The 25,336-nt window shown below is 45.9% G+C and overlaps 1 protein-coding gene, 1 long non-coding RNA gene and 1 other non-coding gene across 3 annotated transcripts in view; 1 reads left to right on the forward strand and 2 right to left on the reverse strand.

The window, feature by feature from the left end:
• LOC129785333 (uncharacterized) overlaps positions 1–3,628 on the reverse strand; it is a 44,416-nt gene extending 40,788 nt beyond the window's left edge. Inside the window, exons 1-2 of the long non-coding RNA XR_008749248.1 lie at positions 3,143–3,628; positions 2,822–2,914 (exon numbers count right to left, since the gene is read on the reverse strand). This is a non-coding gene — a long non-coding RNA (uncharacterized LOC129785333). The remainder of the gene's footprint in view (positions 1–2,821; positions 2,915–3,142) is intronic.
• Positions 3,629–3,829: 201 nt separating this feature from the next.
• Positions 3,830–3,902, forward strand: TRNAT-UGU (transfer RNA threonine (anticodon UGU)). Its single transcript has one exon. It is a non-coding gene; the product is annotated as a tRNA-Thr (tRNA).
• Positions 3,903–5,599: 1,697 nt separating this feature from the next.
• On the reverse strand, positions 5,600–24,097 carry HHIPL2 (HHIP like 2). The gene is given in 12 exon segments (XM_027793164.2): positions 5,600–6,269; positions 7,026–7,108; positions 10,016–10,097; positions 11,331–11,441; positions 11,444–11,472; positions 11,847–11,973; positions 13,412–13,468; positions 13,471–13,727; positions 14,082–14,225; positions 14,997–15,649; positions 19,387–20,964; positions 23,891–24,097. Coding segments are annotated over 11 exon segments (2,301 nt in total). The 5' UTR covers positions 19,771–20,964; positions 23,891–24,097; the 3' UTR covers positions 5,600–5,895.
• Positions 24,098–25,336: the final 1,239 nt, after the last annotated feature.

Below are 25,336 nucleotides of genomic sequence, written 5' to 3' on the forward strand. Positions count from 1 at the left end.
AAACCCACCTTTGCATTTGTACCAAACGAAGTAATCCATCAGCACTTGCCAATTAAAATGAAAACACACTCAGACACCTTTAGGATACTACAGAGCTTCTTTAAGAAACAAAACCAACAGTACTGAACCTGTCAAACAATTAAAACTCACAGAAATTTTCATTTCACTAGAAGACTGGAGCTACGCTGCAAGGCCTTTCTCAGAGGTTGACAAGGAAAGGCAAGCATGCCAGTTTTGCTGATCTGCACTTCTGCTGAGATAATCCCAGGTGCAGTAGGCTGCCCCTAGGACACAGAAAATCAGATATGAAGAGGACAAAGGTAGGCAAGCCATGACAACCTGCTGGGAGACACACCACCTCTGCAGAGAAAACTGTCACTGCTATTATTTCATACTGCTGCAGCCCAAAGCTGGCAGCTGGTTTGTGCAACAAAGAACCAAATCCTGCAAAACACCAGAAAAAACGAATCCAGCAGGGAATTTGACGGCAACCTGGGCAAAGGAGTTTAGAAAAGAGAATACTGTAGTATAAGAGAATTTCTAGGGATAATTCATGAACCAGCTGTCTGAAGAGTCATTCCTTTGGTTCGCTTGTCCTGTTAGCATTTGAATGCAAGATACAGCAGTAAGATCATATGGAATATGCATGAGATTAGCTCACTGCTCTTAACGAGACAGATGTAAATTCACAGCAACATGGTTAACATCTGCAGACTGACACCAGCTTTACACACAGTTAAACACATATTTGTTCAGTGGGGCTGTTAAGGACAGTCAGGGAGCTAATCAGGAACAACTAAGTCATTTTTAAATAACAGCATTGGTCCAGACTGAGTGCCAGACTGCATCTATTCTTACACTAGCCATTCTATTTTCTAGCTGGATGCCTATCCTTGGTGCAGAGGAGGTCTAGGATATATCTTTCAAATCTTGCTCCTTAACAGCTTTTCTCAGGAAGGGCAAACTTTTCTGCATGCTGCTCCCAATAACTTTCAGTATGCCTTCCCACTTCGGGAATGCGTCTTACAAAAGCTCTTCTATATGAAAGAAAAAGACAAATGTGTTATACCGGCATGGCAGCTCGCAAAAAAACCCCCAAACATCAACAACAAAAACCACCAACCAAAAAAACCCCCACAAAACAAAAAACAAAACCAAAAACCAACCCACCAAAACCAACAAAAACCCTGCGTGGTAAAAATTCACTCTTTCCAGCATTTAAAGTGTGTTAAAAAAAAAAAAAAAAAAAAAAAAAAAAGTTTCATCATCTTTTCACGCAGTACTTAGGTTCCACCTAGTGGCTTTCAGCAGCAATGAACAGAAGACTAGATAGGCATTTTATTACCTAAATGCTTAATTTTCAGATCTGTACATCTAGTTGCAGGAAGAACCATAGAGTCTTCTTTAGACATATAATTTATCTTGCTATCTCCCTAGAAATTCTCTTGGTCCTCTGATGGGAATTTTCCAGCTACAGCTATTCTAGTTTAAACATCTAAAGCAAAAGAGTATTGAACTAAAACTTACTCCCGTGCAAACAAGACTTAAGAGGATGGGCTGGCTAGAAGCATTAGCAGCTAGCTTGCAGACAGGAGCTATGTAGTGCTGCTGTGCCTGTTAAGTGAAGCAGCTGGTGTGTCCCTCCTCAGCCAGGTCTCAGCAGGGTATCTGCTCCCTAGCAGAACTCAGATGGTACAAACTTGTCACACCTAGTGAGATGTTTCTCACTTAACCACTGACATTTTCAACATCACCACCCTTCACAGTCAACTGAGAAACAAGCACTTCTAGACCACGATTCAGCTGACTTATTTTAGAGGTTTACCTTCAGGTGAGGTAAACTGCATCCGAGAAGTATCTCGTTTCCTCATTTCCATTACAAAAAGAAGCTCGAGGGCTTACTGACAGCTAGGTACCTCCACCACACATCTTGATTCCCCCCACTAGCGTGTCTGACTAAGACTATCTGCTACACAGCGTTTGAAGTGTGGCCCACCCTGCAGTGAGCTCTAAGCAGGCAGCAAAAGCAATCTGGAAGCAGGGCAAAGTTACACACTTTGCACCGAAGTTAAACAACAGTGAGTGAGCCATACTATCACAGAAAACTTGATTTCAACACTGTTCTGTTCTCAGAATACGTCTGACCCTGCTGCTCAGCTGTTAGATTTATGAAGGTAAGTTTGCATTATAGCAGGAAGAGCGTAAGACAGTTCTGCTCTACCTACTTTAAGGTTATAAAACAAGGTATGCTTATATTTCAGTTCCCTGAAGCATTAGCAGAACAGTCACCACAGACATCTTCGCCCTTTTTGGAAGAGCTTTACCAACTCTATAAAGAGTCACTGCCTTCAAAGGGAAGGGGGAAAAAAACCAACCAAAGAAATGCAAAACTTCGACTTTATCAGCTGCACATTACAGGTCAAAAGCAGGTATTTTAAAGGAATTTAGCGTCTTACATAAACAAGAAGACAGAGTTCAGCAGAACTGGTCTACTTTGTCCACAGAGATCGTATCCGTTTAAAGAGAAGTTGAAATAAAAAAATAAAATTTAAAAAAACCCAAACCATTAAAAAAAAAAGAGGAAGTTGACCTAGTTTGTGATTTGTGGAGTGTGGGATGGATGAAAGGTCTTTTAACTCCTTAATGCAGCTTTTTCAGTCTATTCTCATTTCAAGGAGCTTTACTTCAGGTCACACGCAGCTTCAGGCTTGCACCCAGCAAATCATGTCTGCTTTCCTTGAACGTGAGCCCCGTGTGCAGCAGAACTGCTCAGATTTATTACCCCACAGCGGTGTGTCTCAGTTTCCTCTCCACAGCTTACCTTTTCACCTTCACCTAAACTGTCACCGAGGGCCGCACGCTCTCTTATGCAAAGGAAAGGAGAAAGTCTTCAATGGTTTCAAACTTCCTTGCTCTGTAAAAATGAAGAGAGAAACTAAGGCTACACAATACCTGTCTTGCCGCTGGGTTTGCACTCTAGCAAACCGAGACTTGTGGGTTACTTCCAAGAAAATTAAACCCCTTTTTCTGTGACATTTCAGAAAACCTGAGGAAATTTTACCACGCCAATTTGATTACAATCTCTCCGTTTAAACTTTTTTATTATTATTATTTCATTTTGCACAAAACTACACAGCCTTACCTCCCAAAATCTTGGACCGGCCCCCACCACAGGGAGCAGCCTGCCCCCTCCTCCACAGCACGGAGGGCACCGCTGGATGGCCGGAGAACTCGCAGCGATCCTTCCAGCAATCCCCTCACCAGCCTCCATTTGCCACCGAAACACGCAATTCTCGGTGCAGCGCCGGCTTTCTCCTCAATTTGCGGCAGGCCCCCACCCGCCGATAGGGGAAGGCCCCTCAGCTACCCCCCGGCAGCGCCGGCCGGCTGGGGGGTGCCGGCTGGGATGCGGGGTCACCCCCCGCCGCGGGCAGCTGCTCCCCCGGGGAGCATTTCAGGGCCTGGCTCCGGGCCGGGGGTGCTGCCCCCGGGCAGCCCCGAGGGGCAGAGGCGCGGTGGGGCCCGCCGCCCGGTGGTGAGGAAACCTGGGGGGGCTTCCCCGGCTCTGCGGGCAAGGCCCGGGTGGAGAGCTCGGCGGGTATTGCCACTGCCGGGACCTGAGGCGCAGCCCGCGGCCTACCAAGGGGCAGGCAAGCCGGCGGGTGCCGCGCCGGGCCCGCCGGGGGACCCCGCCACGTTCGCGGAGCAAGGGGGGTGCCGAACGCCGCGGCCGGAGCGCCGCGCCCCTCAGCCCCCAGCCGGGCAGCAGCGCGGGGAGGCGGCCGGCGGAGAGGGCCAGGAGCCGTCGGCAGGGCTAGAAGTGATAGGTGGCTCCATAGCTCAGTGGTTAGAGCACTGGTCTTGTAAACCAGGGGTCGCGAGTTCGATCCTCGCTGGGGCCTTCCCGCGCTTTTGCTCCTGCGCGGTTTCTTTTTCCCGCCCGAAGCGAGCGGAGAGTAGGGCTGCGGAGCCGCCTGCGCGGGAGGGGGGGCGCAGCCGCGCGGGGGGGGGCTCCATGAAGGCACCGCGCTGCCGGGCGCTGCTGCTGGCGGTACGGAGACAAGCGTCACCTGAGCTTGCAAAGCGGTGCCGGGGGCTTTGGCTGCCTCCTAGGCCCAGGGCTGCAGCCCCAGGCAGGCCCCGGCTCCGCTCTGCAAAGGAACGCTGAAGGTGGCTGCTGCCCCGGTGCGCTTCCACCGGGGGGAACGCAACCCCGTGGTCCCCGCTCTCCCCGTTCTCCTTGCACAGAATCCCAGAATGGTCGGGGTTGGAAGGGACCTCTGGAGATCATCTAGTCCAAGCCCTGCTGAAGCAGGTTCCACAGAGTCACATCCAGGTAGATGTTTGAATGTCTCCAGAGCAGGAGACCCCACAGCCTCTTGGCAGCCTGTCCCAGGGCTCTGCCACCTTCAAGGTAAAGACGTTCTTCTCCATATTCACATGGGACTTCGGTTGTTGTAGTCTGTGCCCGTTGCCCCTTGTCCTGTCACTGGGCACCACTGAACAGAGCCTGGCCCCGTCCCCTTGACACTCGCCCTGAAGACATTTGTATGCAGTGATAAGATCCCCCTCAGCCTTCTCCAGGCTGAACAGCCCCAGCGCTCTCAGCCTTTCCTCAGCAGGGAGATGCTCCAGCCCCCTCATCATCTTCACAGCCCCCGCTGGACCCTCTCCAGTAGCTCCCCGTCTCCCTTGACCTGGGCAGCCCAGCACTGGGCACAGCACTGCAGGTGTGGCCTCGCCAGGCAGAGTAGAGGGGGAGGGTCACCCCCCTCGCCCTGCTGGCCACGCTGCTCCCAATGCACCCCAGGATCCCACCGGCCTTCTGGGCCACCAGGGCACGCTGCTGGCTCATGGGCAACCTGCTGCCCGCCAGCACTCCCAGGTCCTTCTCCGCAGAGCTGCCTCCCAGCAGGGCAGCCCCAGCTGTGCTGGTGCGTGGGGTTGTCCCTCCCCAGGGGCAGGACCCTACACTTGCCTTGGTTGAACTGCATCAGGCTCCTCCACCCAACTCTCCAGCCTAAACGGCAGCGCAGCCTTCTGGTCTGTCAGCCGCTCCTCCCAAATTAATTTCACAGTGTGCTCCAGGTATGAAGGGGCACCGCTACTGCCAGGCCAGCAGGACCCCACACCCCTCCAGTTCATCTGCTCCCAGGGAAGAGGCTCAGCCAGGGCGAGCTGCAGCCAGTAACCCTGCACCGGCCCTTACCTGCTGGTCAAGGGCTGCTCTCCAGGACAGAATCCAATCTACTTTCAGTTGGAAGCTAGATGATGGTTTCATCCAATTGCTCAGCTGTAACTAGGATTTTGGAGGGTTTCTTGGTTCCTGCTGCTTTGATTTTGTTCATTTTAAAGATCTGCTGAACATTTCCAGCCCTTACTGAATCCTTCGGAACCTGCAGGTGATCCATACCTTGAAAAAATACTGCTTAAAAGAATATATATATATATAATTTCGTTGTCTAAAAGACAACTACTCTTAAGATATACTTTTCACTGCATTTCAGTTGAAGAACACACAAAAAAAAAGGAAAGGTGAGGTCATCGCCATGTCTATTCCATACTCTTGGAAAAAAGACGCAAGTCCTGAAAGTTGGAGGCACTTGGATTTATTAGACAGCCATACACAGCCAAATCTTACCAGTGAATGTCCTCATAACTACTTATGTCAGAAAAAGGACATCATGGCAGGATTTGCAAAGAAAGCTAATATTAGGAGGCTGGTGCTGTTGAGGTTTAATAGAACATGCATAGAGGCTGCTAGCACTGACATTAAAGGAGGCACACCTGGGAGCACTGGCATAGCAAGTCAGCTGATTCCCTTTGATTTGGCCACTATTCAAAACATTCGTTTCACCATCTTATAAGTCACTTTTTCTGGGACATCACTGAGCTTCAAAAGTGGCTGCTTAACCTGCTCTCCTCCTTCTTTCCCAGTTCTTCCTTAGCTGGTGCTGCCTTCTTTGGAAGAGGCTTCTTGGTTCTGGTTAGGTATGAGCTCTTCCTTTTTGACAAAGGTGTTGCTGGTGTAGTTCTAGAAACGTGTGCAACCTTCTCTTCCCGCTTTGGCTTGCGAGATTTAGCCTCAGCTTTGATTTTTTGCCTCTTTTTACCAGACGGAGCCGATTTCACTGTTGATGCTTTTGTTTTGGTGGGTGGGGTCTTTTTAGCTTTCTTGGAAGAAACTGGTGGGACGGCTGCAGTGGAGGTAGAAGATATTTTTGGAGGCTTGGTTGTTGAAGGTTCATTAAGCAGCTCAAGGACAGTCTCTGAGGAAAGTAATTAACATGGTTCAGCATCTCTGCTTTAAGGCAAAAGGCTAATTCAGAGATATGACTGATATAAACCCTTATTAGAGCTACAGTTAGGAAAAAGAGCTGACATTCTGAAAGAAGAAATACACATATATAAACCTCTTCTATCAAAAAAGGCGTGGGTTTCTTGGAAATAAAAGTCTGCTTAATTTTAGAAATGATGAATATATATTTAAGGAAATTAAATCCAGACAGAATGTGATGAAACCTTGCACACTTCTCTGGCAGACTTAACAATATGAATTTTTCATGCCACACTAACACCTGGAAATCCCAGACAAGATAACCTCAACTTGCTAAACACTGCTTCTAGTCAACAATAAGCCTAGCTGCATAGGATGTAGGACAGAAAAAGGCCAGGAGAAAGGAAGACTGACTCCCCTAGATTTATGGAGAGTGGATTATTTGACTCAAGGAGTGTGTCACAGAGCCAGAGACAGGTGCACAGAACTTCCTGGACAAAATCCAATGCCTGCATCAAAGCCACCAGTTCCCTTGTGATGCCCATCTACACTATTACTTGGCAACACTTACAAAAAAAATATCAGAGACTGGGATTTAAAAAAAAGCACACGTTAAATCTGATAACCTGACTTCAAGATTGCTCCTGCTCGGTGCTTTGGTTTTGAAGACTGCTAAAGATTTCAGTCACATGCCTGCAAGATGGTTGTATGTTTTGCTTGTCAGTAATATTAAATCATAACAACTTACTTGCACGTGGAACAAATGGTATCCGTTTACTCTTTGTTTTCACAGGAACAGGCTTGTATTTACACTTCCCGGGTGGAGCTCTCCTTGAAAAACAGAAAGCCATACGCAGGTATCTGAGAGATTGTTACGGAAGTTTACTTATTCCTGACGCACACATTAATCCCCCGTTGTCATTTGCCTCTGCTGGAAGAGGCATGAAAGCATTTTAGGCACCTAGAGTGTAACACAGGCAGAATTTAAGAGCCTAACTCAGGGCTGCTAGCCATAAAATCCCTGTCTGAGTAACAATAGCAGCTGGAAGGTTGCAGCTTCTCTCCTACCATCCCTCTGGTCAACTTTCTGTCATCATGCAGCGTGGATGGTCTTTATCCAACACCGATAGCTGGTTTGTTTGTGTGTGGGATGCTGACCTGCCTGCATGAACTTGTAGCCCATCACTGAATTCAAGAGTGCTGATTAGGTGTGTTCAGCTATGTGTCCTGCTGCTGGAGGCACAGCACAACGCTGTTTTCTAGAAGCCTGGTGGATGCATGGAACATCCTCATGGAAGTTTGCGTGGCCTTCAAAAGGTGCTGCTTTGGACACAAGATAGTGGTGCAGCAAGAGGGGTGAGAAAGGAAAGGAACAGGCAAAGAGGGAGGAAGCAACAACTGCAAAGAAAGTGTATACAACATGTCTCTCTCCTGCTGTTCCCTGACAGCTTCCCACAGAACAAAAGCACCTCCAAAAAAAGCACATTTTCCCTGAGGTAAAGCTGTCACATGTTAAATGACAGGAAGGGGGGGGGGGGGGGCGGGGCACAAAGAGCAACAGACCTGTGTTTTCTGTTACCCACTAAGGGAACTACTGTAGGAGAAATAACAACAGGCTCTTCCAATTTGGCATGCTTGACGGCACAACACAAAGCAAAACATGACCTAAGGCATCCCATTTTGTTGTGATTAGCATTCTCCTTCAGACAGGGGTAACAGCCCAGTGCTTCCTCCAGACAAGCAAGGATTGCTAGGGTTGTTGGCATTGCTTTTGGGGGGGTTTGTGAGGCGTGGTGTGGGGTTTTTTTCTCTTCTCTCTCCTTACTTTTAAAGCACCTTCTAACACCTCTTCCTTCTGCTCCTGACTGAAGAGATTTGGTGCTGGTCCAGGCAGAGGCATCCAAGCCCCTCTGCTGTCTCCAAGAGCACTGATGGAGTGGCAAGCTGATGCGGGGACACGGGGTACTGCTGCCATCAGGTTTCCTGGGAGGTTCCTAGGGAACTTTTAGTTGCCATCAGGTCGATGGCAGGGCCTTGACAACATTCTGAAGCAGGAATTTGTGTGGCTTGGTGCCCTTGCCAGCGTGCTTGCTGAATTGCAGGCAAGGAGCAGGGAGCATCTGGGCTGGACAGACTGAGACTGTAACCATCAGAGGAGCCACCGCTCACAACGAGACAAACAGAAGAATCCCATAAACAGCATTAAAATGCAAAGGAGAAAGGAAAAACCTCCACCCAGTCAGGAGGCCAGAGTACAACCCAGGATCTGGAGGTGTCAGGACTTTCTGCTCCAGGACCAAGCAAACAGCCTCCAGAGGAGCAGTCAGTGCTTTGCACACCTTGGACAAGCTTGCAAAGAAAGCACTCAAGCAAACAGACAAGGGCAAAGCTGAGCAGAGCAGCATCTGGGCTAAGGGAACCAGAAAATGCAAGAATAAATTCCAAGGAGTCAAGGGAATTAGTGCCTGGTCCTGTTCTACAAGTGATGGATATGAAGCTCCAAAAGCACAGAGAACAGCTGGCTTCTTTCCAGAAAGCCCTTCTGAGCAGTGAAACCATTGCACTCCTGGCAGGGGCTTGCTGTACCCCACGGAGGCATCATACCATGGTGCATTAATGCACACCAGTCCTCAGGCAGGCAGCCTCCTGGAAAGGCTCCCGCAGGCTGCTTGCGAAACAGTAAGCTGTATTTCTCCCTTTACAGTGGGAAAAAGGAGAGGATTTGTCATCCTGATAGTCTTCATGGCACTTTAAGGAGTGGCATAGGGACTGCAGGGCTATTTTTTGTGAAATAAAGCATGCTCAAGCTCTCAATATTTATGCTAGCTCACAAATTACTATTTTTTTAAAAGATGAAAATGTTACATTTTGGTCAGTCACAGTTAATGCAGTTCAAAAGCTTCCTGACAGACAATAAGCTGTTAAAGGCAGGAGTCCCCTCAAGTAGTTACAGCAAGTAAAGGACTCAAGTTCCTATTCCCATCACCTTGGTACAGTTTAACTATCTAGCTTTGAATTTCACTTCCTAAAAAACCATAATTCATTTTCTTCATTTTGTTAAGCGTCTGAGATCTCAGCAACAGCACGGACACATTAGTACTGTATCTACTTTACAGGGTGATTTGAAAGTCATTTAACGCTTCTTAGCCAGATCCAAAAGCTTGGGAGGGGAAGAAATTACATAAGCATGCTTATTATTGTAAAAACAGACTTTAGCAGGGATAATTGCTCAATGGGGAAAAAAATTTTGCTTGGAAAAACTTAGGTTCAGGCTCCAATTAGTATTTGAACACCGCATGAACCACCAGGTCTCACTCTTCTTTGTAAAGAAAACTAAACTGTGGACTTCATTTTATTTATTTATATGAAAGCGCATCGCAGATATTTGATGTCATGACCCTCAAGGATGCGGACTGTCATTTTTAAAAGACTACTGCATTATACTTCAGATATGCAGCTAAGGAGACATTATTTTAATCCTTACTGCTCCAGACCTTTCAGGTATCTGAACTCTGTTTATTTCTGGGTGTGTAGACATGATGACTGAGGAATAACTTTGCTAAAACTGATTAAAGTTGCACCAAATATATGGTGGGTGAACAAAAAACGAAGACTGGATGTGGAGCTCAGCGAGGTCATGTATCAGTAGTACTTGGTATTCTTTCTACTGTGATAGCTGGAGGGTGTATGGCAATGATAGAAGAACTTGGCATGGACAAAACATCTTTAATTACTAACCTTGCAGGATCAATAAACTTGTAGAGCGATCCATGTGGTACATAGGCACTGGGATAAGAAGTAGACATAAAATACAGCTCACCTAAATGGAAGTGAAAAAAGAAAAATGGTCTCAGGTTCAAGTGTCCAAGCTGAATCCCAGTTCTCCATTTCCCTCCCTTTCCTGGCTCTTCACTAATTCATGTGATTAGAAAAGAAACCCCCTTCAGTCACTCCCTTAGCTGTGTCTGACTTCCAAGAAGCGGGCTTTGGTCTCACCCTGGCCTGTGCAGGGAGGCTCCCAGAACCCCAAATGATCTCTTGGTTGCAGCAGGGTTCCACACAGAACCAGCACCTCTCAATCAAGCACAGTGCCTGAGCAGGACCTTCATTACCTCATGTCAGCAGCTCTCCCAAAGTTACTTTCCTCTGTATAAATATGTAATTTTTAACCTATTTGTAGCAAAGCAGCAGCCAGAAGCTACAGCGGGGAAGAACACACAGCAAATATTTAGCCAGCTTCAGAGTCATACCAAAAAACCCCAACCAAAACCAGTAAGAACTAAATTAGCTAATCCATGGAAGACAGAACCTTCTTATCCCTGTACAGTTGCTGAGAAGAGCAACTACTCCTCGTGCATTCCCTTCAACACCTACTGGCACAATATCCAGGCAAATCATATTAGCTTGCAAAAGAGGCAAAACTGTTGTTTTTTAAATTACATGATTACATGTCTTTTAAATTACATGATGACACCATATTGGTTTCTAGAACAACCAATAAAAGAGACATGTAACATCCATTCACTCCATATGTTGTTAGAACAGTTAAAAATTGTACCTATTTCACAAAGCCTGCATCTCCTTGCATCTTTGACAGAACAGACTAGCCAGATGTTCTAGGATCTTTTAATTACAAGCAAATCTCTTTTCTGCTGAATTGTGAAGCATCAGAGTTCAGTAAAGCACATTATGTTCTCAAAAAACTTGCAGCCACGTTTTACATTACACAGCGCTCTGTCAGAAACAAAATGACAGAGAAAGGCTGAAACAAACAGGAGTTCAAACTTCTTACAGAACTTGGAGTATTCAGACTGAAAGTTCACATGAGGATCTGTCTCCTGAGCTCTCCATCAAGCCGATCTCCGATAGCCTCCCAGGGCAGGAGACCTCTCGGAACCACATACTAACCCCACCTGCTGTGCTGAGATAGCCACAAGCCTGTTTTGCAGTGCCTGCTCTCTAGTAACATGTGAGGAGCAACGTAACTTTACACATTTGCCCTGCAATACAGAACTGACAGTACAGTTTCCAATATGGCTAGCATGATACCTACCTGCTTCATCCTCAGCAAATGAGATGATGAATTTGCTGTAAGAACTGATCATTCCAGGGAAAGCACAAGCTCTTGTGCTGCCAATGCAGATATCTTGCTTCTTCCACTTGTCTTCTCATCTTCCCGCAAAGCCATAAGTTGACTACATGAAAAATAAAACCTTATGTTTTATGTTTCCATTATCAAGATTAGTTCCTGTCAAAATCATGCATCACTAAAAAAAAAAAAAAGTCAGTGGAGACCCTGACTGTTGACGGGCTTTAATGGTTGTCTTTTGGAAAAACAGACCTGAACAGAAGCAAACCTATCCTAAGGTTTCTAAATTGGAGGAAAGTTAGATTCCAACCAAAATGTTGCTATAATAGTCAAACAGAGAGCTTCATCTAATAGGCAGACACCTGAGATTCTCATTTACTGCAGCTCAAAAGGTTTTGGGTTGTTCCAAAATGCTTATTTGCCCTGGTAAGGCAAATGTGGGTACAAAATGGGAGTTGTAGAGAAAATAATTAGTCTCACCCGTTCATGAAATCACCAAAAATATAAAGGCCATTCAAATTGGGCGATTCACATCCTCTGTATACATAACCTCCAGTAACTGACTTCCCCACGTTGCGGCCATATGCAAATATCGGAAGGATGTCATCTGTTAAACACAGAGGAATAAAAAGTAAGAAAAGTTACATCCAGAGAGCATCAAAAAGCAATCGCTCAGTGACACCGATGTGCACAAAGGTTACTAGAAGGACCAGTAACCGTTGAACAAACAGTGTAGTTAAATTTCAGTCATTTGCTCCAGGACTGAGCAGACCCAGGGGCTCTAAGGAGCTCTCTGTGTAGTTGCTTATCAAGACTTAGTAATGATGAGCTTCAATAACACACAGGACCAAGACTGCCTGCATCAAGCAAGCAATGCAGAAAGGTAACAGCCTGCAGGAAGTATTATCTTACAGGTGTGTGATTGCACCAGTCATTTTAGCAGGGACCGTCTTTACAAATTCCAGTATTTTTTTTAAGAAGGTAATAAGATCAAACAATTGCAAGTTAACTCAATAGCTTCATAGGTTTGCTGACAGCCTCAGCACAGAACATGGATAAGTGTGCTACCTCCTTTTTATGTCACGAGACATGAAATAAAGGCTTTGCCTCTGTCAATGTTAAAATTGAATTCAGCCCTTTCTCAGGTTGAATATGAGATCCCACAAAATTTTAGTCTTGTCCTCATTTTTCTTCCCCTGGATCAAGTAGCTTGTCCTTAATGATGTGGATAAAAATCATAAAAGTATTCATTTAAAAAAATAAAGATTAACGGCAAAATCTAATCCAGTTTTGTCAGTTGAGACCGGGCTAGCAAAAAAACCAACCAAACAAAAAAACTTGAGTGCCATGTTGGTACCAGCATAGCAGAGGAGAAATGTTGATAACACATATTGTACACTTGCCCGCTCACACAAATGTTTCAGAAACACCTACATGAGCTTGAGACCAAGTGTGTTCTTCCAACAGCTTAAGAAACATTATAATAATACCAAGTTCTTCTGCCATGCTTTCCAGAGAGCTTTAAGATGACTACCGATATCTACTCTTTCTTCAAGGCAGCAAGTGAGTTTGTCCATCACACCCACAGTCAGACCCAGAGCACGGTTTTTGGGTGTTCTGCTGCAGCACCCTACTTGCTAGGGCACACCGCCTGCACCACAGGATTTGTTTCAGGATCTCAGCATCAGCTTGGTCCACTCTCCTCAGCCAGAGCTCAGAGCTTCTGAAGAAAACATGGTATTGCTTTTCTACTTAAACCACAACCCATTGCCTTCCTGACTTCACTGGGAAAGCTCTGTCTGTCTGCAAAAGGCACAGGCTTTGGCCCTAAACAGCTTGTCCGGTGCAGCGTATGGCAGGGAATTCCCTGAATAAGCAGGGCAGCATTTCATACCAATGCTGCAGGGCTGGGGAGAAGGGATTTCAATTCTTAAGTAAACAATCTCCATTTAACACTGGATTATTTAGCTTCACTGGAAAAATGGTGCTATAGTCCACTAAACATACACATATAATAAAGAATCTTCTGCAAGAAACTTCCTTACCCAAAGAGGAATTGTGGCAAAGCTTTGTGTCATAGCATTCAAATCCTTCCTTTGCTCTCCTTTAACAATGATGTCGATTTCTTCAAACCTGTTCTGCCCGACGTCCCCACAGAAGATCCTCCCTCTTCCCTTTTCCGTGACAGGGTCCCCTCTGTCAACTGCACAGCGCCACATATTCCTGACCCCATAAGCATAAACCTCAGGGCGGGCCTTGGGATCAGACACAAACGGATTATCAGGAGGGATGCGATAAGGCTTTCCATCAGGGCTTTTTCCATCCACATCAATCCTTAAGACTTTCCCCAACAAAGTACTCCTAAAGAGAACAATAGAAAAAGAAACCCCAGCATGAGAAGCAACTGAAAACACAAAGAATTCTCTTCTTCCCCCTTTACAAAGGAAAAGTTACCTGTCCAAAAGAGATAAACCAGTGGCTGATATGTCTTACAACCTGCTCAAGTCACAGAAGACTCTCCCCTCTCTAAACAACTTGGGTTTCCTCAGCTCCCAAAGCATGAAATTTTGATTTTTGGAATACTGCATTGAACAGACTTGCAAATACACAAGCACTTTCGGGAAGCACTCTTACTTTATTCTTCCTCATTGTCTTACTTCCAAACCTTATGTCTCTGTGAACAAGCTGAAAGCTTTCACCTGCCCTCCTACTTACTTGTTTTGAGCATTCCCAAGTTTTCCAAAAGGGTCTCCAGCCTTCCCTCCACCCCCAGTGAATAGGTACATGTAGCCATCCACACTGAAGAGCAGCTGCCCACCATTATGATTTGCAGCTGGTTCCTCAAGCTCCAGAAGATTCCTTAAAACAAAAACAAACAAACAGAGAAAGCAATAATGTATGTGGCTACTGGGAAGGACTGAACGTCCGTTAGGCTGCAGAAACATTGCATCACTCCTACAGAAGAAAGCAAGATTTCCCAGCTGTATAGACCTGTGGGTTTTGTCAAATACAGTTCTGAGTCGCATCGTGTTGCCTGCAAGTGCAGCATAAGGCTGTCGCCTACCATTCATCTGCAGGGAGGGAACCCTTGCTGCCCTTTAGGCTTTGATTGTGGCAGGTGGGTTCTGCTTTTCTTATATGAAAAGCAGTTGGTGAATCAGAGCACTTCAGAACAATCTTATGGTGATTGAAAAAAGCTAGAGAAATGTAAGTCTGGTATTAACAAATTCTTCTCCATAAATGAGAATGAACTTTATCTCAGCTGAGGGATGGGGCAGGTACACACATGTAAGATAAAATTAACGTATAGTACTGTAGTGAAGCATGCTTGCTCTCTACGAGACAAAACACTTCTAGCACAGATGTTAATTCCACAATAGGCTTAAGGCTATTACCGCTCTTTAGAGTGCAAGATGGGGAGAGATGATGACCTGGAAGCCTAGATCCTGGGTCGTTTTTCAGGGTTTTTTCTAGTTTGCTATGTGACCCTGAGCCAAGCCATTTCTGACAGCTTCATGGCAGCCAAGTCACACACCTAACCAGAGTGACCGGGAACGTGCAGGTTCTGCAAGGGGGAAGGACAAGGGCACAGAAATCATTTCTCGTCATGGCATTCAACATGAACTGTACCTTTCTGAGCATGGATCAGCTCTGTTGGCATCAGATGCCAAAACCTTCAATTCACTGATCCTGATCTTTTTCACTTGGTTCTCATCCATGTACGAGTAATAGATATAAAATTTCCCATTGTACTTGTGCTTGGGGTGGAAAGCCATCCCCAGAAAGCCTCTCTCATCTTCTCTCCACGACGTAGCCAGCACTATATTCTTAATATCCAGAAAGGGCTCCTCCAGCCAGCTGCCATCAGGGAGGTAGACCCAGATCACTCCCACTTGCTCAGCTATGAACACGCGGTGGGTATGGTCATTTGCATGCACCATGAGCACCGGGTTCCACAGGCCGTTGGCAACCTCAGTCAGACAGAGCTGGAGGCAGCCTTTGCGGTCCTCCACCACCGAGCCCAGGTTGTGGTTGAGGGCTGTGTTCTTCAGAACATTGGGGAAGCAGTAGTCCTCATCGTGCAGATGAATGAGGTTGCAAAAGCGTGTCTTGTTTGTCTCGCAGCAATCTTGGATGCGCTTATCACTTGTCAGCAGGCTGATGGCAGAGTGGCAGTTAAAATGAAACTCAGAGCAGTAGTCAAAACAAAGTCCTGGGAGGCTTCTTAGAGGTGTCCGAGGGTTTTCTGCATCATAGAGATGTGCAGCATATGGAGAACATTCCTAGAAAGTAAAAGAAACTAAGTACATGGCTGTGTACGCACATCCAGGAGAAACCAAGACACCTTCATGAAAGCAAACTGATTAATAACATGAAAAATTAGTAAGGCAGAGTACATGGTGAGCCATCTTTGAAGTGGAGTAGTAAAAAGTCACTCAGAATATGGTCAAAGAGGATTTTGAGGTCAGCAGTAGTCTCCTTTACCAAAGCACAACTGGCTGCACCTACATTACTCCCAACAGAGGTATATCTATGGAGGCTGTGAATTCTCCACTACTACAAGGTTTTAAGGAAGTGACAGGGAATTTCTCCTTGCAATCTAGTCTTACTTTTGCTTTTAGAAATTTAGTCTCCCCTGCTAGATTTTAAACTAGGTACTTTGTAACCTGTGCTTAACAGACACAGAATAATTTAACTCCACTACTGCAGCAACCCTTTGCACCATGGAGAACGTTAACCTTTGTACTCCAGACCAGCAGTCCCAAATCTGGACACATCTTTCACATCAGCTGGCATCACTGCCTTTTCCAGGTATATTTAAGATTTTACTTTATTAAGCCACTTAAGCCCATACCTAGGTCTAATCAAGTGTTAGGAAAGAAAGAAAAAAAAAAAAAATGGGTACAGGTTCACCTGCACCTTCAACACTGTGTGCAGCTCTGATCCCCCTTCCCAAAAGCAACTTAGGGGAGCAAATCCACAAGGACAGTAAAAGGACAGCGAATAGTCACAAGGACAGTCAAAGATACAGAACAGCTAGGTAAGGTAGGACTGAGCAGTCTTGCAGAGAGGTGATCAGAGTAGGGTAACAGCCAGAGAGAGGTCTGTAAATATCACAAGTGACCAGAAGCTGGATGTGGCTCACTTTCCCCCAGAAGAAAAATGAGGGGCCATCACATAAAGCTAATATGAGCCAGGTTAAAAAAGGAGGTGAAACTCTGCTAGAAGAATTTGTAGGTGCTAAAGATGTGCATTGGTTAAATATATAGGGTAAATTAACCTTTGGTCTGATGCTGTGCAACTTTGATGATGTTCTTGCATGCATAGTATCACTGAGAGACTATAGTTGAGATTTAAAACCAACTCAAATAAGTAAATATAATCTTATGCAATTTGTGTAGCTACCACTGACCCTATATGTGATCGTCAGGAAAAAAATATACTGCAGGCAACATTTTCAAGTGTTATGTATCTAAAACTATATCCCTTCAAATATCATTAGGTTTTTAGCTGTGCAAAATATAGGTTAAATACTGAAAATCAGGCACTGTATTTGAATTTCTACTTGAATTTAAACTCCTTCTCTTGCAAGGATTCTGGGTCAGAACTTCTACCAAATATTTCCATTTAAATCCCACCTCTATTTTAATCACCACAAAGATGCAGAAGTCAAAACAGAAGCAGCTAAATTCTGCAGAAAGATTATTGTACTGGTTTTCATGCCAAAAGTCTGAAACAGTCTATCCAGAGTTTTTATTAGGCACATACGTAGGAAGGTAATTATATAGACGGTCAAAGAATGAAGAACTACTACATTAGTATTTTTTCCGCCTCATTAAACAAGTTTGCTTCCTTAAAGTTCCTTAAAAAAACCTGGGACAGTTACACAAGCACTGACTTTTTTGTATGTGTGCAAGTAGCAGCCTTTGCAGGACATTTAACGTGAAGGCTACAGACCTTCACTCCAAACTCAGCATAGCAAACTCTCCCCTTTGCTCACAGAAGAATCCGAGGTCTTTTGGCCATACTAAGAACATACAGGCAAGACTTGTAAAGCCCTTTCAACTCTTGGATGGCACAGTTAAGCTTCTCACTTTTCACTGCTGCCATCTGGTTATTAAGCTGCACAGAAAGAGCTAGTTTCTGTTGCTTACGCATCCCATCTGTAAGGAAGCACTTCTCTCCCCACATCAGGAGTCCCCAGCCTGCAGAGGAGGGCCACTTCACCCAAGCCTGGGCCTGTCCCTGCAGCCTGACCACCCCCCGGATGACAGAACCACGCAACTTTTGCCATGTTTAAGGACTTCCCAGAACGAGGAAGGGCACCATAAGGCTCTGAGTGCCATCACCAAAAGCCAAAGCTTCAGGTAAGTGTCTTTGTGTTCTCACCTTCTTGAAGGTGCAGGCATTCAACAAGACTTGGCTGGCATGTTCCTCCCCTGATGCTACTGAGTCCATTAACCATTGCTCACCCTTCCACTTTCACCAGTATACACTCGCACACCCCTGAATATGTTGAATTTCTGGTTATATCATAGTATTCACAGAACATGGTGCTGATCTCAAGTGACTTGAAGACAAGGAGAGGTGACAGCCTGATAAGGCGTCACCAAGGAAAGGTGAGGGAGAGTAGGCAGAGCCTAACCTGTGCTGCATTTTGAATCCCGGGAAGCTCCCTCGTTCCCACCAACATGCAGCTGCAGCTGTCTCACTGCTCTGCTGTTCACAAGTCACTTGCAGTCTAAAGCTCCTCACAGTTCTGTCCAGAAGTGATTACTTCATTAACACCTTTGAAAACATTTTTAATTTCTCTCCATAAGTGGGAACAGAGTCCAGCTCCCAGACCAGCAATCTGAGAATCACAAAATCCCAGAACGGTCGGGGTCGGAAGGGACCTCTGGAGATCATCTAGTCCAACCCCCTGATGAAGCAGGTTCCCCTTGAGCAGGTTGCACAGAAATCAAAAAGTAATAGTGATTTTATAGTGGTTTTTCTACCTGCAACATGTAGAAAAATCTTCCTAACACTGATATTGGTCGTTCTGCTAGAACCTGTAACATATCTTTTACTGGTTTAGCAACTGTAGACAAACAACCCTGATGCTAACTTTTTTCAGCCCTGATGCTGAAAGAGTGTTGTTCCCCCCACCCCAAGGAGATGCCAGAACCTTGCCAGCATCCAAAAATGGGTGGAAACATTTTGGTACACAGATGGTATTCTAGGGCTAAGGAAATAGTAAGTAGAAGAGGTTTATACATTCTTAGTAAGACTTGACGTGTCTTTTGGCAGCTTTTTGTTTTGGCCAGCAGTAGATCCAGCTTTGCATGACTAAGTTATTGAAAAGCCACATCAGTCCTGCCCTCTAATTACAGGGAGGCAGAGGAGCTCAGTCAGGAAAAACCATGCCTTGTGTCTTTTCTCACTGCACAATGCCTGTTTCTGTGAGCCAGGTGGATGGTGGGGAGGCAGCACTGATGAAAATGCAGTGACTGAAGCCTCGGGACCTTGCAGCAGCTGTGTGAAACCACTGCTTATTACATTTTGTTCTACTTTAACAACCACACCATTTGGAGCATCCTCAGCAGGAACACAATCAAAATGCATCCTTCATGCAGTCCAGGGATCCAGACACTTTCCCTGATAATTCCCATATCATTTGATACTCCAGAGATTGTAATCCAGCATCTAGTAGCTGCAAGCAGAAAACAAATATTGACCTGTAACTCTACCCTTCATTATGAGAAAATGAGCAGAGCAGCAGGATTCCCATCACCATCCACATTGGACAGTGCTTTCATAAATAATTATTGCTAGGCAATGTCACTGCATATTGCCAGATACCACAACGTGACGCACCTTACACAAAGCACATGCCAAGAATTAGGTACCATCACCCTGTCAGTCCACTTTCCCCCTGCTCCCACACCTCTTTCCACAGCAACACAGCTTGCTATAAGAGACTATCAGAACCTCAGCTGACTACCAATTCAGTCCCAAGTGTACTATTTTTCTGCCTTACCTGACATAAGATATCTTTGATATACGTTCCACACAGCTTATTTTCCCAGGGACCAATATAATCCATGATGTCCCAGTATTTTGCTGCAATGGTGTTGTCTCTCTCCTGGTCACAGCAGCCAAAATCTCCATAGGCAGAGCAGAATTCCAAGTGAAAAGGGGGCTGGAAAGGTGGCCCATAATCCAGACACTGAGGATGCCCCAGCAAACTGTCTATCAGGCACAACAAGGAGAGGCAAAGACAGACACGTGGGCAAGAAAAGGAAATTCCAGAGCTGCTGCTGCTCCTTCCAGTGCACGGCCAAAAATTCACTTCTGTCGGTGTAGGTTTCTTGAGGTCAGATGTATAGAAATTCTGGGCTCCTTCATAGTATGGCTCATTCATCCTCCCTGTTTTATTAATTGCCAGCCACAGAGCTCAGCATTTACTCAGGTTTGCTTACATTCTCTCTCTCTCTCTTTTCCTCTCTGAAATCTACTTGGCAGGAGAGGAAACGCTCCAGCCTGTCTCTTTGGCATTTCACACGTCACATAGCTGAACCCTCGTCTCTGGACACTTCTCATGCCCCTAGAAGCACTCACAAATCTAATCCCTACATCTTAGTTTAAATTGGCTGAGAAATCCTTCACCACAAAATATGAACAACATAAAAATATGAAATATGATACCAAATCAAGAACCTGATAATCTCTCCCCATTTACAAAACACAATTGAATAATTTTCAATTTCTAACTACCGTTTTACTCAGCTCCTAAAATATACTAAACTTGGCTGTGATTTCATAAACACCAAACAGGGGTCATAAAATACAACCAAACTAACTATTGGTACAATTTCAGGACAAAAAGTTTTACAGAGCTCTTGCTGATACCCACAGATCCAGGCATACATTCAGAGTTAAAACAAGAAGAAATTCAGAAAGAGTGAAGGAGAAAACACACATTTAAGGCACCAGCACAACCTGAAGCCAACTGTGATGTTCTGTGGTAACATTGTACTTCAGCTAATTGATTTTAGTGGGTTTGATCCCAGCCAATGTTAAACCGATTTGAAGATGAAAGAGATTTTTGTCTACTTTCCCCTCTGGTGAAGAACGCATGAGCAAACCCTCCAGTTAGTGAAGTACAGCATCAGTTGGGTGTGCAGGTGCACCGTCTTCGTACACATTGTACTCAGTCTGTGTTTCCGAGAACGACACTTCCCTACCTCCGCTCTTCCACGAGCGGACCGAGAGCACACGTTGATCACAACCAAGCTGCTTTACCCCTACACCAAAAAGAAACATATCCTTTCACGTGCACATCGCTACTCGTACCGCGACAAACCCACACGCACCCAGAGCGCTCCTCAGCGCTGTGCTGCATGCATCACAAAGCACGAGTTCAAGGTCTGCAGCACACCAAGAGCCTAACGAATGCAACTAAGAGGAGTAAGTTGTGCTCTACCTTGCAGCTGCAGGAGCCATCAGCCAGTCCCAATGCTGTTAGGGAGAGGCTTTAGCATGCACCCGCTCACTAGACATTTCCATACAACAGAGCTCATTAGGGAGCAAGGCTTTGTGATCTGTTCTATTGCTTCTGAAACATGAATGAGGAACAAAGCAATTAAAACCAAAAAAAAGCGCAATTAGATCTCTCTCCTTCCTAGAGATCTGAGGAGAATCTATTACAGCCAACACACAGATATCCTTTGTGGTGTTTCTAGTAGCTTCCTACTTACTGCTTTACCTCTGTGGGACACAGGCAGCAGGTGGGGAAAAGGAAGCTGCTGGAAGAACCTCATATATAGGGACACCTCCACTCATCCAAAACTTTTCCCCCTCCACCCACACATCATTTACTCCCAGGATCTATCTGTACATAGCTCATGTAGAAGCCAAAGCTTCCAGTCCTAGTTTCTCAATACAACTGCCAGCATAACACAACAGCTGAGAATACTCTGTGATTATGGATCTCCTCAGCCTTTATTGGGAAACAGTTGTTTTGAAAAGCCTCTGGATTTTTAACCTTCACCTGTTTTGCTGTGGCTTTGACTCGTGGCACCTTGACTATCCAGCAGCCTGCCAACAACGCTCCTGCTTAGACCTCAATGAACTGGAAACACACCAACTACAAGATTCAGCACTGTTATGAGATAAAGCATTTTAAATCCAAGTATTTAAAACTGCTGAAGTATCAGCTTATCTCATTTATTGCTCTCATACATTGCAGACAATCACTGAAATTAAGGCATTACTTTGGTGTCCCCTGGCAATTATCTTATTTTGAAACAATAACAAACATCAAGGATAAGTGAGGATGTTTGCATACTGTTCATTTGTAACTACAGTCTATGAGCTCCCTATGCTTTTAATTCCTTTAGCATTTATGAGCTCTTTGGGGTAGCTAACATTATCTACCATTAAAGGAACTTTTAATGCCTCTCTCCTTTTCCTAGGGACAGATGCAGACAAAACCCCAGAATATTTACTCATGTGCAGAACTGCACTACCTAGTTACTGGATACTGCAGACCAGGAGGCAAGAACACTCCTGCTGCCCTCTCACAAGGGCAGAAAAGCTAGAATAGCTTCACTCACATTCAGGCAAGGAGACAACACAACCTCCCAGAGAGCTTACTGCTCACCCTACCCAAGGACTCCTTGCAGTGGGCAGTCTGGTTTTTTTGGCCAGCACACCACCTCCAGACATTCTCTAAATGCAACAACACAAGACCGAGCAGAACTTTCCATTTACTATTGCAGATAAGAACTCAAATTACAGAAAACCCTGAAGAACTGCAAATTCAGTACAGAACACTGTACTGAATTCAATCCTCTGCTTCTGCAGGAACTACTCCAAGGTAAGGTATGTGCTTGTTTAGTGCTGACAACAGGCTTACGCTGCTCTGAAAGCCAAGGCAAGCCCTGCCGAAGTTTCCAGAATGAGGGAGTTGCTCAGAATACAGAGAACCTGGTGGGCAAAAGGCAGGAGGTATGTATGCACAGGGTCAACATGCTTTAAAAAGCAGCTGACATTTCATTAGCTTGCTTTTCTTGAACTTCAGTAAAAACAGGAAACACGGGAAAAAGCACAAGCAGTGGCATCAGAAACATAAACAACAAGGAAAGCAGAGGGTAAAGCTGAAGTGATTTGCAATTTTGAGTCAGCATTATGTTAGATTTTAATATTGAAAATAGCAGAACAAGAAGTGGGATAACAGAGGGACAACAGACACTGGGTCTGCACAAAAAACATGGATTCCCTGAACAAGGGAGAACAAGGAGAACAGGAAAGAAAAATGTGCTATTTGTTTCATGGAAAAAAACTTGTCACAGGAGTTTTGCACACAGGATGAGGACAGTTCACAAAAAACCCAAACCTAGAGCACGGAATTCAGAGCCAAAGTAGAATATTCCAATCCACTAGGAGTTACCGTATTTAAAATACAACACACAGGCTTGAAAATAACAGTACAAACTGAATCATTTCCACAGGAAATTTCACTCAGGGCTTGTGGTCTGCAGGTTTGTCTCAGGTGTAACTACTATGGTGTCAGGAAATAACAAGCTTCTTCCAGGACATGAAAGAACAATGCTTGAGAGAGTTACGTGAAAGCTGGGACTGTGCTTTTCTACTTGCTGACTGCAGCATGGTGCTTCTAGCACCAGGAGAGAACATGACCCCTGGCAGCAATCCTGCTTCCAGAGGTGACTGGAGAAAGCTGAGAGCACAAGGGATTAACAGTTTCAAAGACATCAAGCTCCTCTTTGTCCTGTCATTCCCCTTACCTCCAGCCCAATCTCTGCTGCTTTGTTTCACGCTTCCTCCTCAACAGATGGTTTCTCAGATGCTGCAAGGCATACACATCTCCCACAGGCAGCTAAGGGGACAGAAGGGAAAAAAGCTCTCAACAAGCCCCTGCCCTAGAATTCAATTTTCATACTACTTGTGTTAGGTTACATGGTAAAAACTTCTCTGCGTGCCCACAAAGGAACACAGAGACACCATGGAAGGGGGAAGCCCAAATTTCTGGGGGATCAGGCCCAGCCAGCCCGGGGTTAGGCCAGGCAGGTCCCTGACAGACCTGACCTGCTCCTGTGGCATAATGACCTGCCCGGCGGGGGCAGGGAGACTGCGGGCATGCACAAGCAGGGCATGAAGCGCATGGAGCCACATCCCACTGGCACCGGGCACCAGGGTGTCCCCAGGGCTCACTGGCTGCCCCCGGCGTGCCCGGGGGGCTGCGAAGGCCAGCAGCGCGTGGGTGGCTAGTGTCAGAGCCAGCGTGGCCAGCAGGCCCGGGGCAGCGGTCGTGCCCCCATGCCCGGCACCGGTGCGGCCGCCCCTCGAATGCTGGGCTCGGTGCTGGGCCCCTCACGGCCAGAGGGACGCTGAGGGGCTGGAGCGCGGCCAGAGCCGGGCAGGGGCTGGGGCACAATCCTGCGGGGAGCGGCGGGGGGAGCTGGGGGTGCTCAGCCTGGAGAGGAGGGGGCTCGGGGGGGCTGATGGCTCTCCACAGCTACCTGACACGAGAGGCTGTAGCGAGGCGGGGGTCAGTCTCTTCTCCCAGGTAACAGCCTACAGGACAAGAGGGAACGGCCTCAAGTTGCGCCAGGGGAGGCGTAGGTTGGATATTAGGAAAAATTTCTTCATCCAACGGGTGGTCAGGCATTGGAACAGGCTGCCCAGGGACACGGTAGAACCGCCACCCCTGGAAGTGTTCAAAAAACATGTTTTAGTGGTGGACTTGGCAGTCCTGGGTTAACAGTTAGTCTTTATGATCTTAAAGGTCTTTTCCACCCTAAATGATTCTATGATCCTCCAATACCCTGCCGGGATGCTCCCAGGCCCACACAGGAGTCACCAGCCCATCACAGGCCCACCCGTGCAAGCCCAGAGGAGCAGGGGGCACAGCGGCAGGCAGGAAGCCCAGGGAAGGGCCCCCCTGGCTGGCTGCCTGCCAGGGCTGTCCCAGCACAGCTTTAGCCCCACTGCCCTGGCATGAAACCCATCAAGACAGTCACTGGGAGCAACAATCTGGATCACCTTTCAGACTAAGAAGTTCTGCTTCCCAGGGCTGTGGGATACCTTATGGGATGCTGAAGAAGAACATTTTGAAACTTCATAACCTAAATTAAATTAGTCAAAACCCAGTTGGAAATCTCCAACAAAAAAAAACAAACCCTGACTATTACAGAACGAGGCAGCAGCATTCTTCAGGAATCAGAACTAAACCAGCACACAGGTCAGGAATTACAAACAACCATGGGGGTGGGTTTTGGTAAAACATACAATTAGCTCACTTGATATTTAAGACACGTTGTCTTAAGGCACATTTCATAAAACCCATACTGACCCAGACCAAATTCCCAGATAAGCACTCAGCTTTTAAAAGCACAGCTGTACTTATCCATATACTACTATGCTGTTAGACATCTTTATTTCATTTCCAGAGGCAGTTCAAGCAGTTCATCCACTAGAGTTCTACAGACCTGCCACTTAAAACAGTAGTAGTATTTGGAAACCATTTTGTTGCTTTCAAGCAAACTGGAATGCTAATTAATGTGCGTAGTCACAAACATTTGCTTTCCAAACACAGCAACACTGCATATTTCAACTCATAGGCAAGACTGCAAAAAGTCTCTTCTACCAGGCAGAGAAGTTTTCAGCAGTTCTGTGCCTTTGCTCTTTCAAAGCACTGCAACACTAAATTGCCTCTGTAGCCGTGCGGCTACACCAGCCTTTCACTCCCTCCTGCCCACAATGTGAAAACAATCCCTGAACTGAACATACAAACCACAAGTATGACATGTGGAAAAACCACCTTTGGATATGTTGAAATGCATCATCTATTTGATTCTATGGAACAAGCTGCAGTAGAACTTTACAGCCTGTAATTCTCAATATACAATGCAAAAAAAGTGACACACGCCTCTCCATTTTCTACCCATGTCAGGAAACGATCAGTT

The sequence above is a fragment of the Falco peregrinus genome, chromosome 11 (assembly GCF_023634155.1).
Source record: "Falco peregrinus isolate bFalPer1 chromosome 11, bFalPer1.pri, whole genome shotgun sequence".
Lineage (NCBI taxonomy): Eukaryota > Metazoa > Chordata > Aves > Falconiformes > Falconidae > Falco > Falco peregrinus.